General features: G+C 35.5%; 3 protein-coding genes across 4 annotated transcripts; 2 read left to right on the top strand and 1 right to left on the bottom strand.

Moving 5' to 3' along the window:
- Positions 1 to 4521: 4521 nt before the first annotated feature.
- Positions 4522 to 6228, bottom strand: LOC108221482 (uncharacterized). The gene has a single exon (XM_017395356.1). The coding sequence runs from the start codon at positions 6226 to 6228 to the stop codon at positions 4522 to 4524; it is 1707 nt and encodes a 568-aa protein (XP_017250845.1).
- A 381-nt stretch (positions 6229 to 6609) lies between these two features.
- On the top strand, positions 6610 to 8055 carry LOC108222323 (CBS domain-containing protein CBSX3, mitochondrial). Of its 2 annotated transcripts, none has more exons than XM_017396243.2 (5): positions 6610 to 7070; positions 7230 to 7272; positions 7449 to 7522; positions 7608 to 7668; positions 7753 to 8055. In XM_017396243.2, the coding sequence occupies exons 1-5, from the start codon at positions 6798 to 6800 to the stop codon at positions 7893 to 7895; spliced, it is 594 nt and encodes a 197-aa protein (XP_017251732.1). In that variant the 5' UTR covers positions 6610 to 6797; the 3' UTR covers positions 7896 to 8055. The 2 variants fall into 2 exon arrangements, with proteins under 2 accessions (XP_017251732.1, XP_017251731.1); XM_017396242.2 differs by having other exon boundaries at positions 6613 to 7070; positions 7191 to 7272.
- Positions 8056 to 10988: 2933 nt separating this feature from the next.
- On the top strand, positions 10989 to 12348 carry LOC108222428 (protein RADIALIS-like 3). Its single transcript, XM_017396351.2, has 2 exons — positions 10989 to 11538; positions 12049 to 12348. Exons 1-2 carry the CDS (start codon positions 11261 to 11263, stop codon positions 12074 to 12076), a joined length of 306 nt encoding a protein of 101 aa, XP_017251840.1. The 5' UTR covers positions 10989 to 11260; the 3' UTR covers positions 12077 to 12348.
- Positions 12349 to 13324: the final 976 nt, after the last annotated feature.

The raw sequence follows: 13324 nt of genomic DNA, 5'->3' as shown, positions 1-13324 counted from the left end.
AACATCTTTTTGAATTTTGTTGGACCAAGGATATCTTATTGCAGTCTGACTCTGGTGAAACTAATCAAGCAACAATAGCAAGGAAAATCCAAGCATTAAGCACATATTGTATTTCTAAACATAATGAGTCTTATATCTGTAAAGCCACATCAGTCAGAAAGTTTATGGAACACACCGTTGGAACAGCGATAACTCCTGTAAAGAAATTGTGAATAGGTGATAAAATGCTAAAAATGTGAATTCTCTTTAAAGTTCCTAAGAGCAAGTCCAATGGTGAGCTATATCTTGTGTTATATCTATATTATAGCTCAAAATCAAAAAAATTCAACTCCAATGGTGTGCTAAACTTGGTGCTAAAATAGCATATTGCTATAGTTGGTGCTATATTTAGCACAAACTATAGCAATAGCTATAATTGCCACCTCATCAAAAAGTAAAAAAGTGGAGGGAAATGAATAAAAAATAGATTTATATCTCAACCTATTCAAGTACATGAATGCACATATATTATTTTAGCACAAGATATAGCACCAACCATTGGAGATGTGATATTATTTTAGCACCAAAAACCACTTTTTGATGCTATATTATAGCAATAGCTACACCTATTTTTAGCTCACCATTGGACTTGCTCTAAGGTCGCATTCAGTCAGGGGAGATCGAGAGGACATCTATCCTAGCAGGAGCCAGCAAGCTTAGAAAGAGATGAAGAAGGCTTTTATCCACTACCACTGTCTTCTAATAAGAATACATGGACCCTTAGTTATCTAGACCCCTCGCCCCCATGATCAGAAAATCCGTTTCTTAATAGTAGTCCAGACCCAAATTATTTTTTGAATTATTTTGGATCGTTGCAACCTAAAGCTTAAATACCACTTGTTGGACCGCTAGCAAGTAACTCCACAAAACTATGATACTATTTTGGGTTAACCTCAAACATATTTGTTTTTGAGCACATCCTGAAGGTTCTCATACTAATGGAGTTAACATGATGTTCATATAAAACCGTTACTAACATACTGATCTAATTGCTTTTAGAAAACTACATTTAGAGATTTGATTATCGCCATCTAAGATGTAGTATTCTTATCCTTAAATATCAGATATGTGAACATAGCGCAACTTTTCAACAAAGAAGTTAAAAACAGGTAATATCAGTATATCACTATAGCTGCTCCCTGAAAATCTGGTTGATGTTGAAGTAACCACTATTTATTTCTGCATTTTCTAGTAATACAAAGACAGGTACACCCTGGTTGAAAAGACTCTATTTTGTTTTAACGAAAGTGGCTGAAATATATTGTACTGCAATCAGTGGCGGAACCAGGATTTATTTCGACCCCGGGCTAAACTATTATTAAAAATTCAGCAAAAAAATTAAAAGTAAATATGCATACCTTAACTGGTTAAGTGGAGATATCTTTACTGTCTTTTTTTGAGGAAGGAATAGATGGCAACTGAATTCTACGATTTTGCATATTTTGATAACATTGTAAGATAATTTCATAGTCTATGTCTTTAAATATGGCCTTTTTGATGTAAACCACCATGTTAAGTGGGCTATATATATATATATATATATATATATATATATATATATATATATATATATAGGGATAGGATCAAATAAAAACTTTTTTAAGTTACAAACTTACAAACTTTTTTTTATCCTTCCATGGTGTTAATCCTTAGTTATAGAAAGTATCCATGTTGAAATTTTTTGAAAAAACATCACAATTTTTAAAAATAACGCATAAATAAATCGTACATTCAACACATTAATAACCGGGGTTCAACATCGGGTGTAGAACACTAATTATCATTGTGTTGAATATATCTAAAAAGATGTTTAAACTATATCTCTGGGGTTTGGGTAGGGTCTAAAAACATAAATATTAGTTATATAACACGTTTACCTTAGTTCTTCCATTTAAAAATTAGTTTATGTACTTCTCCACCACTATTTTAATCGATGTTCAACAAAATATGTTAAAAAAATGTTGAACTCAAATTACATATGCGTTGAACACACAAAGTTTGTAAGTTTGTAAGTTTGTACCAGAACCCACCCCTATATATATATATAGGCAAGTGATCAAATAGAAACTAATGTTATTCTAGAAACTAGAAACCACTCCCATGATCACTGTTTATAACTGCTAATATCACTCGTTTATACGATATTTATCACTATTTTATGCAGTTAAATTAGCAATTTTTATTATTGATAATTGAGAGAATTTACTTATGTTTGCTAGTGGTTATCGATTATTGATGATCAATTATAGCTGTAGGAGGTCTATGATGGTAAAAAAATGATGAGATGAGGTGTGTGGTGGTGGTAAATAATCACTAGTAATGGCAAGTTATGGTGACAAGCGGTGGTAGGTCAATCGTGGGTATAGGTGACCACGATAGCAGTGGAATGGGTTAATAATGATGCCCGTAGGTTCATCAATGTGGTATGAGTGAAGATGATGATGATATATGTTGTATACATGTATATTTACATATCTATATTTTCTGAGATTTCTTGTATAGGAAATAGTGATTTGTGATGTACAAACGAGTGATATTTGCAGTTAAAAATAGTGATAAAAAATGGTCCGATACTAGTTTCTAGTTTCTAGGCTAATTTAGTTTCTAGTGGAGTAAGCCCCTATATATATATATATATATATATATATATATATATATATATATATATTCATTTTTAAATTTGTCCCCGGGCTAAAAAACTAAAAATAAATAAATTATACTTATTATTTTTTTCTCAGCCGGGGCTGGCGCCGGGGCTGGCCCCCCCTTTGTTCCACCCCTGACTGCAATGTATTCTTACAGGGGTGTATTGGATTGGGATTTTAAAGCATTTTTTTGCATTCATGAAATCCGAGGGTATTCGATTGGGATTGTTTGAAATCCATTAAAATCTTGAGGTATTCAATTGGGATTTTAAATTATGCTACAAAATCTGGTGGTATTCAATTGGGATATTAAATTATGCTTTAAAATCCGATGGTATTCAATTGGGATTGTTTAAAATCCATTAAAATCTGATGGTATTCAAATGCTGGTGGATTTTTTTTCATTTCATAAAATGATGGATTTTGTGGCATTTTTCGGTGTATTTTAAGTTTTTTGAAATCCCACCAAATTCAATGGGATTTTGAAGCATTGTACCTAAATCCCATCAACTCTGCGACATTTCATCAAGAATCCGCACAAAATCAAAATCTCATACAATCTATTAAAATCCATAGACTAAAAACAATGCATTAAAATCCCAATCGAATACACCCCCTTAAACCTTCTAACCATTAAAAATGACAAGCGGTTGGCATATGCGAATATATAAACTTCTTCTGCTTCCATTCAGCCGTCTAATAAGTGTTGAATTAGTAGTATTTTTCATATTTCGGAAAACTGATATGGTTCTAAAGTTACTTATTCGAATAAGTCGAGTGTAGGGTAATGGTTAGTGCCAATAAAATTTTTAGGAAATGTTTCATGAGGAGTCGGCTTATCTTGACAATCAGACTTCTATAATTGGTCTGCTACGGATATTTTTCAGTCAGGCTGGACAGCAGAGGATATTTTCGCAGTCCATTTTGATTTCTCAGTTTATTTTTCATGACCATGCTAAGATAGCAAGAACAGTTGTTTCGGGTATATACTTAACGAATAATTCTTCGGTTGATTACTTATTTATATCCTCACTTGGAATTTTCTGAAATTGATCCTTTAGAACAGATTAAACAGACTGCATTGCATCACATCATAATTACAAGCAGCATTCACGTCTCGATTACAACAGTATGAACTACGAAAAATATGACCCTTACTTCCCTAACCAGCCTGTGGTTGATCAATATCTACCAATGTGGGCTGATCTCCCTGCTTTTCGTGCAAAACCTGCATTCATTTGGGCCGAAAATGGTTCAACTTCAGGTAAAGTACAAAGATGGTTACCAAAAAAATAAGCTTTTAGGAGGCAAGATGAATGTTGTCTTGCAAATAAAATTTGAGGATAATGATCAATATTCAACAAGCCCCAAGAGATTGTTGCATGAAGGTGAAGGAAAGCATATGGGAAAAAGAATGAAGGACAATCAGACGGCGGGGGCGTGTCCTCAGTCGCATAATTCAATCCATCCATCTCTTCTCTCCTCATTGTAAGAACAAATATCACAGAAACAAGAGGTTTCTTGTAAGATTTAAGTCCCCACTCCCCCATGTTGGTAATGTGGTTTGTTCAGTCTGGTCTGAATTATGGGATTAAAGATTCTGTGTAAGAATCTTGATTCGGGTTGATCTTGCATGTTATATCTTGCAGGCTACTACGTGTTACAAGTAAATTATAAGTATGAAGGTGAAGCTATTGAAAATAAATGACCACTTTATAACATTACTGTGTAAATATGTAATGATTTGTGTTCAAAATAACAATAAAAAATCATGCCTCTCAGGTGGACGATGTAACATCCTTATTAGTACTGTTTACATATTGTCATATGAACATGATCAGAGAAGATCTATGTCCTTATCTTTGTTCAGATCACCATAACTACAACGACATCCATGGCGTCGAGGCTTTTCGGGATTATCTGGATCAGAATCACTTGATTCCATCAAGAGACCTCTTAAGCACCTCCTTCGGATTGTAGTCTCATAAGTGAGCTTTTGTGAAGGAGTAATGCTGGCTTCCACCTTTTGCGCCACAAGTTGGTTTGCATTAGTGGTTGTCTTGATGGGCTCTGTTGGATTTTGAGTGAGAGTGAGGTGAACTCCAGGGTTCCTTTCTGTAATGGAACTTTTGAACACAATAGAGTTATTGATTCCCTGGCAATTACTATTCATATATGCTTTTGTCATCTGATCTTCCTTGGTATTAGCTTCTTCTGGTCTTTTGTCTACCGAGCTTTTGTCTCCTTCAGACGTGGCTTCAGCGCGTTCATCAGGGTTGAGCTTATAGCCTCTGTGAATGTGGACCGTTCCTTCTTTTTGTGACCCTATTTGCATGGTGGCTCCTTTGTTTTCACCGACTAGGGTTATAACACTCACTGGTTTCCCCTGCTCACTAGCCATCTTTTGAGTCAGCTTGGAGATGTCATTCTTGATCTCCTTCTGCATAGATATCCCTTCTCCATTTGTTGCCATAGGTTTTGGGCGAGACGTGCCTGCCCTGTTTTTGTTTGACTGATGTGATGCTGTGGTAGATTGCTTCCCTTGCAACATGGGGGAATTTGAGTGCAATACCTTTTTGTATTTTTCATTCGTTTCTTCAGCAGTCATTGGAGTTGGTTTAGTTGGTAGAGGATCTGATTGTTGCGAAGTTGGAATGGCAATGGGCTTAACCGTTGATTCTATTGGGGCCTTGGAGATCACCTCATCAGTAATATCTTTTTCCGGGTGAGCTTGTAGTTGTGGCACAGGGCTCTCTATGGTAGATGGAGAGCCTTTTTGAGTAGGTGTTTCTGTTGTTGGTTGAAAATTTTTGGTATTTTTTCCTGATAGATGATTGTCAGGACTAGGTGGAGATCGAGAAGGTGATGTAGGTTGAGAGTCAGTTTCTGATACACTGGATTTTGGAGGGGATGCTAATGGGGACTGAGAGGCGTTTTTGGACTTGGGAGATGTATGAGATGGTGCTCTAGATTGAGGTGATGCATTTAAAGGTGGCGGGGATTTGGAAGTAGCTCGGCGTTGTGTGCCTAATTGTGATTGCGACGTTGTCTGAGATGAAGTTCCTGACTGAAAATTTTTAGGGGAAGGTGAAGAGGGTTGTTGTTTTGGTGTGGCTTGAGCTTGTGGAACAGAGTTCTGTTCTACGTCTTGTTTTGATGTTTGAGCGGCTGGTCTTACAGGCTGCGGAGTGGTTAAGGAAGGCCTTCGGGTTTCAACTGTAGGTTGACTTGGGGAAGTAGATGTAGGAGCAGGGTCTTTTGTTTTGATTGCAGTTTGCCTAGTAACATTAGGACTTCCGGTGGAAGTGGGTTTGGGAGATGTTTTTGTTGATGTCGTAGACCTTGGAAGAGCTTTTGGTGTTTGTGATGAACCTTGAGATTGTGATGGTGGTCCTTGTGAAGCAGTGGTAGGGTTGGCATTAGGCTGGTTAGGGTTTGAGGTGGCACGGGACGGATTATTAGTTACAGGGGAAGGACGACGAGTGGGTGCAGATGGAGCTGACCAGGGTAGGCGAAAGCTAAATCTTTGTCTTTGATCCCCCATTTCTGTTAAGAAAGTTCAACAATGTGATGTATTTGAAATGTTTTGTAAAGAACTGTACTGTATAGGCTCTGAATGAAATTTTAGAAAAGCTGAACACAAGCAATAAATATTATAGCCTTTGATACCTTGGATTTGATACAAGGCTCTTAGTTGCTTCATCTAAAGACTAAAGGCTACTTTTTATTTGAGATTCTGTAAATGCATTGCTTTTCATTGCAGTTACTTGTTTTACTCTTTTAAATGATGTGAAATATGTTGCAATTTGACTAAGATACTTAAGAAATATGTTGCAAGTGACTTAACATTCAGGTATTCCTTATCTCTCTGGTTTCAAATTTTTGCTTCTTTATATATCTCAGGGTTTGGGTTCAGATACGTTAAGTAAACTTATGGATGAAATTAAACCCCTCAACACAAGTGTTCTTTCCTTTAACCTGCTTGCTCAAGAAATTCCGCATTTCTAAGAAGTTAGATTCAGGAAGTTATCTCGAACTCATTTATTCCCATGGTCTGTCTGTCTTATTTCAAGCACATCTTCCGGGAAGTCATATTCATTTCCAGGTTAAAAAATGCATGCTCTTACAAAAATAATTAGAACTTACCAAGAGACATGCAGGCTTGCGGTTCTACAGCACTGGCATTTGCAAGCATCTGCACATTATGGATGTGTCCCATCTTCAGTTACGCCTAAGGGGATTACAGAAGAGAAATCTCCTACGATGCAAGATAAAGGCCTGGAGAATACAACAGTTGCAGAGGTATTGATGACAAAGGGTGAAGAGAAAGTAGGGTCATGGATCTGGTGCCGCGCTGATGACACTGTACATGATGCAGTGAAGCAAGTAAGTTGCACAATTTTTTCATAAATATGACAGTTACAGTTGCACAGATAAGATAATACCCTTTTAAGTGCTTTTTTGGACTATGTATGTAGTTCTTAAAGACTGATACAATAAAAACAGATGGCACAAAATAATATAGGTTCCCTGGTGGTCTTGAAGCCAGGAGATAGCCAGTTAATTGCAGGAATTTTCACAGAAAGAGGTACCAACGTCATATTCTGTAGCTATGGAATGTAATATTCTACACAAAGCATGTTTTGCAGAGACCAGGCAATTAACCTTTAAATCGATCTTGAAAGATCAATATCTAATTTTTCACGATTTATATACAAGTTAATTTTCACACTTGTGGTTGACTGAGATTTGGTCTCGAAACAGACTATTTGAGGAAAATGATAGCCCAGGAAAGGCCAGCTAAATACACGAAAGTCATGGAAGTCATGACTGGACAGGTTTATCTTTGTACTATGATCTTACTCCTACGAGGATACGTGGTTTATAGGAGTACTAATCTTGACCTATACACCTAACTTACAGAACAAGCTAATAGCAGTAACATCTGATACCAACATTCTTCAGGCAATGCAGCTCATGACAGGTTTTTGTATCAGTATTTTAGAAACAAAGCCTGCATTCAGGAGAAAGTCATTAAACTAAAACTGACAGTTGTTAATGTTAATAGATAATCAAATACGGCACATCCCAGTGATAGATGGAAGAATTGTTGGAATGATTTCAATAGTAGATGTTGTAAGAGCAGTGGTTGGCCAGCAAACTGGGGAAATGAAGCGGCTAAATGAGTTTATCAAGGGAGATTACTATTGATATACTGTGACAGAGATTGATATTATTCACTACCTGTTCTTTTATTACATCAAGCTGTTGTAAACATCTAAAGATTAGGAGAAATAAAGGACTACCAACAATTTTATGATTTATGTATTAATGAACTTGAGAGTTATTGCATCCATATTAGGAATGCATATTGACATGGCACTGACATATAACTGGTTTTAGTTTGTGGGCGCATGTGTATGCACAGGGTTTCCATATTATTATTAGGAAAATTACCAATTTACGCAGATGACACGTCAGTATTTGAGAAAAATTTTGAGACAGCTTTTGGGGTCTCTAGCATTTTCCTATATATTATTGTTACAGAATCAGGCCTTTAGATAGGCTGAAAATCAAAAATTGAAACACAAACTTAAATGAAAAACATAATTTTCTGCAATTCAGTGCTGCATTTTATTCTTAGGATGACTTATGCCATAATATTAGCTTTTGCATATACTGAGGCAATATATAAACAGGAAGGCCGAAAGATAAAAATTACTGAAAAATTTCATCCTCAATGAAGAAATAACACGCTTCATAGCAAAAAGGCACTAAAAAGCTTCTGCAAATATCTCAAATATTGATGACATTGAGCTTAATGAGCTTGACTGCTTTAGTGAGTAATTTTTCAGTAATACGCTTGAAACAATGTAATCCTTAGGCTTCTGCAAATATCTCTGAGCTTGCGAGAATAGAACAAACTGCATTTAAAGTATTAGCGATCCTATTCATATCAGAAGACTTTTATCACCCTATGATTCTGAGCAACATATGAAATGCAATAGTAAAACGAAAGGCTGCATATGTAAACAATATTACAAGATAAGTCTTCTATTGTTTCAGAATTGTTAATCTCTAGTTTCCAGAAAGAACACAAGGTGCACCAGTTCTTTATGTATACTTAACAGGTTTTTTCCAAAACAGATTATACAGTAATTATTCATTATTGCTGATGTGAGAATAACAAGAAATTTTCAGAACTGAAATCTATTCAGTAATTGCTCTCTCACAAAAAAAAGATGCCATGTCTAAGAGGACGATGATATATGAAGATAAGTCATGAACCAGAAGCTCATTTCTTAAAGATATATTGTGCAGTCCAACAGATGTGTCCAATCAACCAAAAAAGAGAGCACAGAATTACCAAATGAAATTCTGCAATCCTCATTGGTTGGTTTGTGCTCCATATGCGCTTATCTGATCCTTATCATTTGGAAAATTCCATAACCAAAAGTACTTTTTTCCACTTTGCCATGTCAATTCAAAGACTAGAGATTTTTCATTAAACATATCTTTGTTAAAGGATTCTATCTTAACTGGAACGACGTAAGTTGCTAGGAACTCAAGAAATCAGCATGTTCATTAACAAGCCAAAACATATTACTGATATAAACTTAATCCATTACAGCACAGGAATCAACAAAGGCCCAATGACAAAACCCAGTCATCTAACATATAACACAGCCAGTTAGATTAAAGATGATTTTAATCATGGGGAAGGAAGGACCACAAGGGCGATGAACATCATTTTCCTGGGTGAAAGGGAGGAATCCTTTGAAATGCATTTCATTGAAACAGACTCCAGGATGATAAGGATTCAAAATATCAATAAAAAGACTAGCCTTATAGAGATTCCTAGAGCAATCACCTCACGTATTAGCAGGATCATCCATGATCATGTGGATAGTATCTAAAGGATTCCAGCAAGTTGTGTAGAGGGGGTTTCCTCCAAATTTTCTTTTCCTTGTAAATTTATTAGTTTTGACTACTATTATAATTTAAGCACCTATCACAGGGACCCAGCATCCAATCAAGTTTGTTCGGAACAATCTGAATAAAGATAATCACCGCATGGATGTGTTGAGTACAAATTATGGTGATGTCAATATTAATTAGTGCTAAAAGTATCTGGAACAAGATAAAAGAAGGCTACAATTTTTTTTTGTTTGAAAGGCTGAATACAGAAAAGGCCATGTGTAAGATAAAGACGAAACATTTGATTAGTTAACTGCAAAATTTGTCAAATACTTTGCTGCAGCAAGACCTGATCCAACCAAATTGAATTCTTTTTCAGTTTATAAGTAAGCATCATTTATTAAAATGCCTTTTAACTTAAAGTATTATGTTGGTCTCAATGATATTGTAAAGGGGAGCATCATATACATAAACTTTCTGACAAGGATAATATTCAGGTGATTCCAAACAAGTGGAATCAGGTGATAATTTGGGGATACTTGCTCTATCTAATCTTTGCCTTGATGGTTGGATAAAAAATTAAGCTGACTGGATTTCAACTTCAGCTTTGGACATGACTAATAGTTCAAAGAGAAAATACAGAGTCAAAAGTGAAAAACCATAGTATGAAGAAACTAACATCTTGTGTTACATGCAAGTAGAATACTTTATTCATGCAATAGGGAATGGATTTGTCTCCTGTTAACTTTTGAAATGACTAGTTACTTCAAATTGAATCAACTAAGTTTCATTGTGACGCGAGCCTTTCCCTCACACTAAGTACTAAAAAACCATCCATAGCATATGAGGGACAACACAACAGCAAGAAGCTATGCAGTTCCAGAACTGCATAGAGGCATTCTGAGGCCATGTGATCAAACTAGTGCACAAAACTAGGCTGCTTTAGCATGAGATAAACTGGAAAATAGTCAAATCCTTATATGTTTCGACTGCAATCTGATTTTTCATTTGAGGATTCTGATCAGTTTCTCTGTTAATTAGGTGCAAAAGCTGGCAGTGTTATGTTGAGTATTATGTAGGTGTTTGTTGTTTCTAATAGGTTACCATCTTTTTCGCAAGCAATAGGTAAGTATTAACTTTTTACAAATTAAAAAGCAACTTTATTTTTTTTGCTTGTGTAGAACTGACTTAATTGACTTTACCAAATTGGTGCTTATATGTCAGTAGTCTACTTTAGTTTTAATAGAGTGGGCATAAGAGCTCATCCTGATCAGCACATCTATCTTGATAGGTACCCTAAGAAATCCACTTAGTGATGATATAAATAAAAGACAAGAAAACTACTTTCTGAGAATTCATAAAGAGATTCACCTTTGACACTCTTCACTAATTTTCCTCCACTACATGTGTCCTGAGAATAGCTTCATGTTGTGGCTCTAAAGAAAAGGGATCTCATCTTCTTGTGCCTCCCATAAAAATAAATATTCGATCTCCTACTTGCACCGGTGCACCACTTTTTCCTGTATAAAAGGAGCTATTATGGAAACCAGTCATCCATACTATCTTCTCCCTTGACTGAGGAAGCTCTTCACCATCATCCACATTGCTATACAAATAATTTTACTCACAAAAGTTGTAATCTTCTACCCCTAGTAACGATGTCATCAAACTATATCTCATCCTCAGGAAGCTCTGGCTCTTCCTGGACGCAAAGGCAAAACAAGCAATTTGAAGAGGCTTTGGCAATATATGATAGGGACACCCCTGACCGCTGGTACAATATCTCCAGGGCCGTGGATGGGAAATCTGTCGAGGAGGTTAAGAGGCACTTCGACCTCCTTGTGAAGGACATCATGAAAATAGAGTCTGACCAGGTACCGTTACCCAATTACAGAACAACTGGAAGCAATGCAAGAGGGTATGGAAATGAACAGAGGTATCTTCTTTTCAATATCTCATGCACAGCACCTTAAATTTCAGATAAAATGATAACTTGTTCACAATTATGTACACATATAATAGCTGCTGTCACTTGCTTACTAGTTGCTGTCATTTGCTTGTTTGCTTCATCTAGCTGAGAAGAACATTCTGATATCTATAATTATGCAGAGAAAGTAGGACATCTTTTTCTATATTTGGCCAGTCAGAGATCCTGCTCCAAGTATACCGTTAAAAAGTTTCTGTTTTTTTTCCTATAAAGTGTGCATCGCTTTTGCTATATAAGAATAATGTCCATTATACTCCATATATATTCCTATAAGAGGCACATGATGACATCTAATCCTGCTACTTCAGATAACATGCAAATGATCCTTAATGCCATTCTTGTCGCGCACACACTCATGAACATCGCTGTAATGACATTGTAACGTGGGGAAAGTAAAACCGCATTGTTGATTATTGGTGTTTAATGTTAATCTCACTATTTTTCTCTACTATTTGCCAGACTTTTCAAGAACCTAAGGCTACAGTGAAGCAATGGTGGCATTACTATCTGTGTCAACCATCGAAAGATCTGTGGAATGTGTACAAGTGTAAAAACTGGCCGGATAGTGCTCAAGAAGCTACCAAAATATTTAATATTGTCTGTAATCAGAATCATACTTCCTCCATCTCCCAAAAAATAAGAGCAAATGTCTTTGTTGTTCACTAAGCAAGGAGCTTATCTTAATAAGCAGAGAAGTATAATCTACTGTATGCAACAAAAACCATACCTGTAAGAACATTTGTATCTTGTTGTAATGTGGTCCTATCTTAATGCAATTCTGTAGCTTGGATAATGTCAAATTTGTAGTATCCCTCTTTCTCTACCAAAGCGATGTCTAGACTGCAGTACATGCACTTGTGGACCGTTTGGCTAATTTTAAAAGAAGTTGCGTGTTGTTAAAAAAGTAAAGAATATGATTCTTGGTGATAAGTTGGTGATAGATTTACAAGTCATCAGAGTGTTGGGATAATTTGACTTGTAAAGAATTTAAGTGTTGAATAATTTCAATTAAAATGTTTGATAATTTAAAAGTCATAGTGATGTCTTATGGGTCGTTTGGCTAAATTTAAAAGAAGTTGCACTTGGTCTACAAGTTAGGATTTTTGATACAAATTATGTTTATGTATATCTCACATTTTTTGAAGCTCATCAACGGCTAATTAAAGTTATTCTGTCACTAACCACTTTCACTTTAGAAGTTATCAACAGCTATTCAAGAAGTTATAAACGGCTAGTCAAATGCCTTATATGAATGGTTGATTTAAAGTTTGTAAGTTGATAACAACACAATGAATAAAAAAAATGTCATATCGGTTGATCAAAAAAGTGTAGTCTATCTAGCTGCCAAGCATGCTTGTTTGACTTGGTTTTATGTTGAAGAACTTGAAATATGTCATTTCTTGTTTTGAAAATTTTGGATTATTCAGGAATATAATCAGTCACGAGATAAATATTTCCCGAGATGAATAAGCTAATAAATTGAAGAACTCGAAGCATGTCATTTCTTATTTCTAAACTGTTGGCAAACCTATTAGTGAAGATGGTTTATTTTAGGGAAAATAGATTTTTTTGCCACCCAACTTATTATTTGTTTAGAAACCTACCACTGAACTATAATTTTTTTCTATTTTGTCACTAATGTTAGGTTCGGACTTTTTTTTGTCACTAACGTTAGGTTCGGATTTGATTATTAACACTATGTTATTTTTTTTGGTATTATTAAAATATAGTGTTA

The sequence above is a fragment of the Daucus carota genome, chromosome 5 (genome assembly GCF_001625215.2).
Source record: "Daucus carota subsp. sativus chromosome 5, DH1 v3.0, whole genome shotgun sequence".
Classification (NCBI taxonomy): Eukaryota; Viridiplantae; Streptophyta; class Magnoliopsida; order Apiales; family Apiaceae; genus Daucus; species Daucus carota.
Note: the sequence above shows the minus strand (reverse complement) of the source record. Positions and strands in the feature narration are given on the sequence as shown.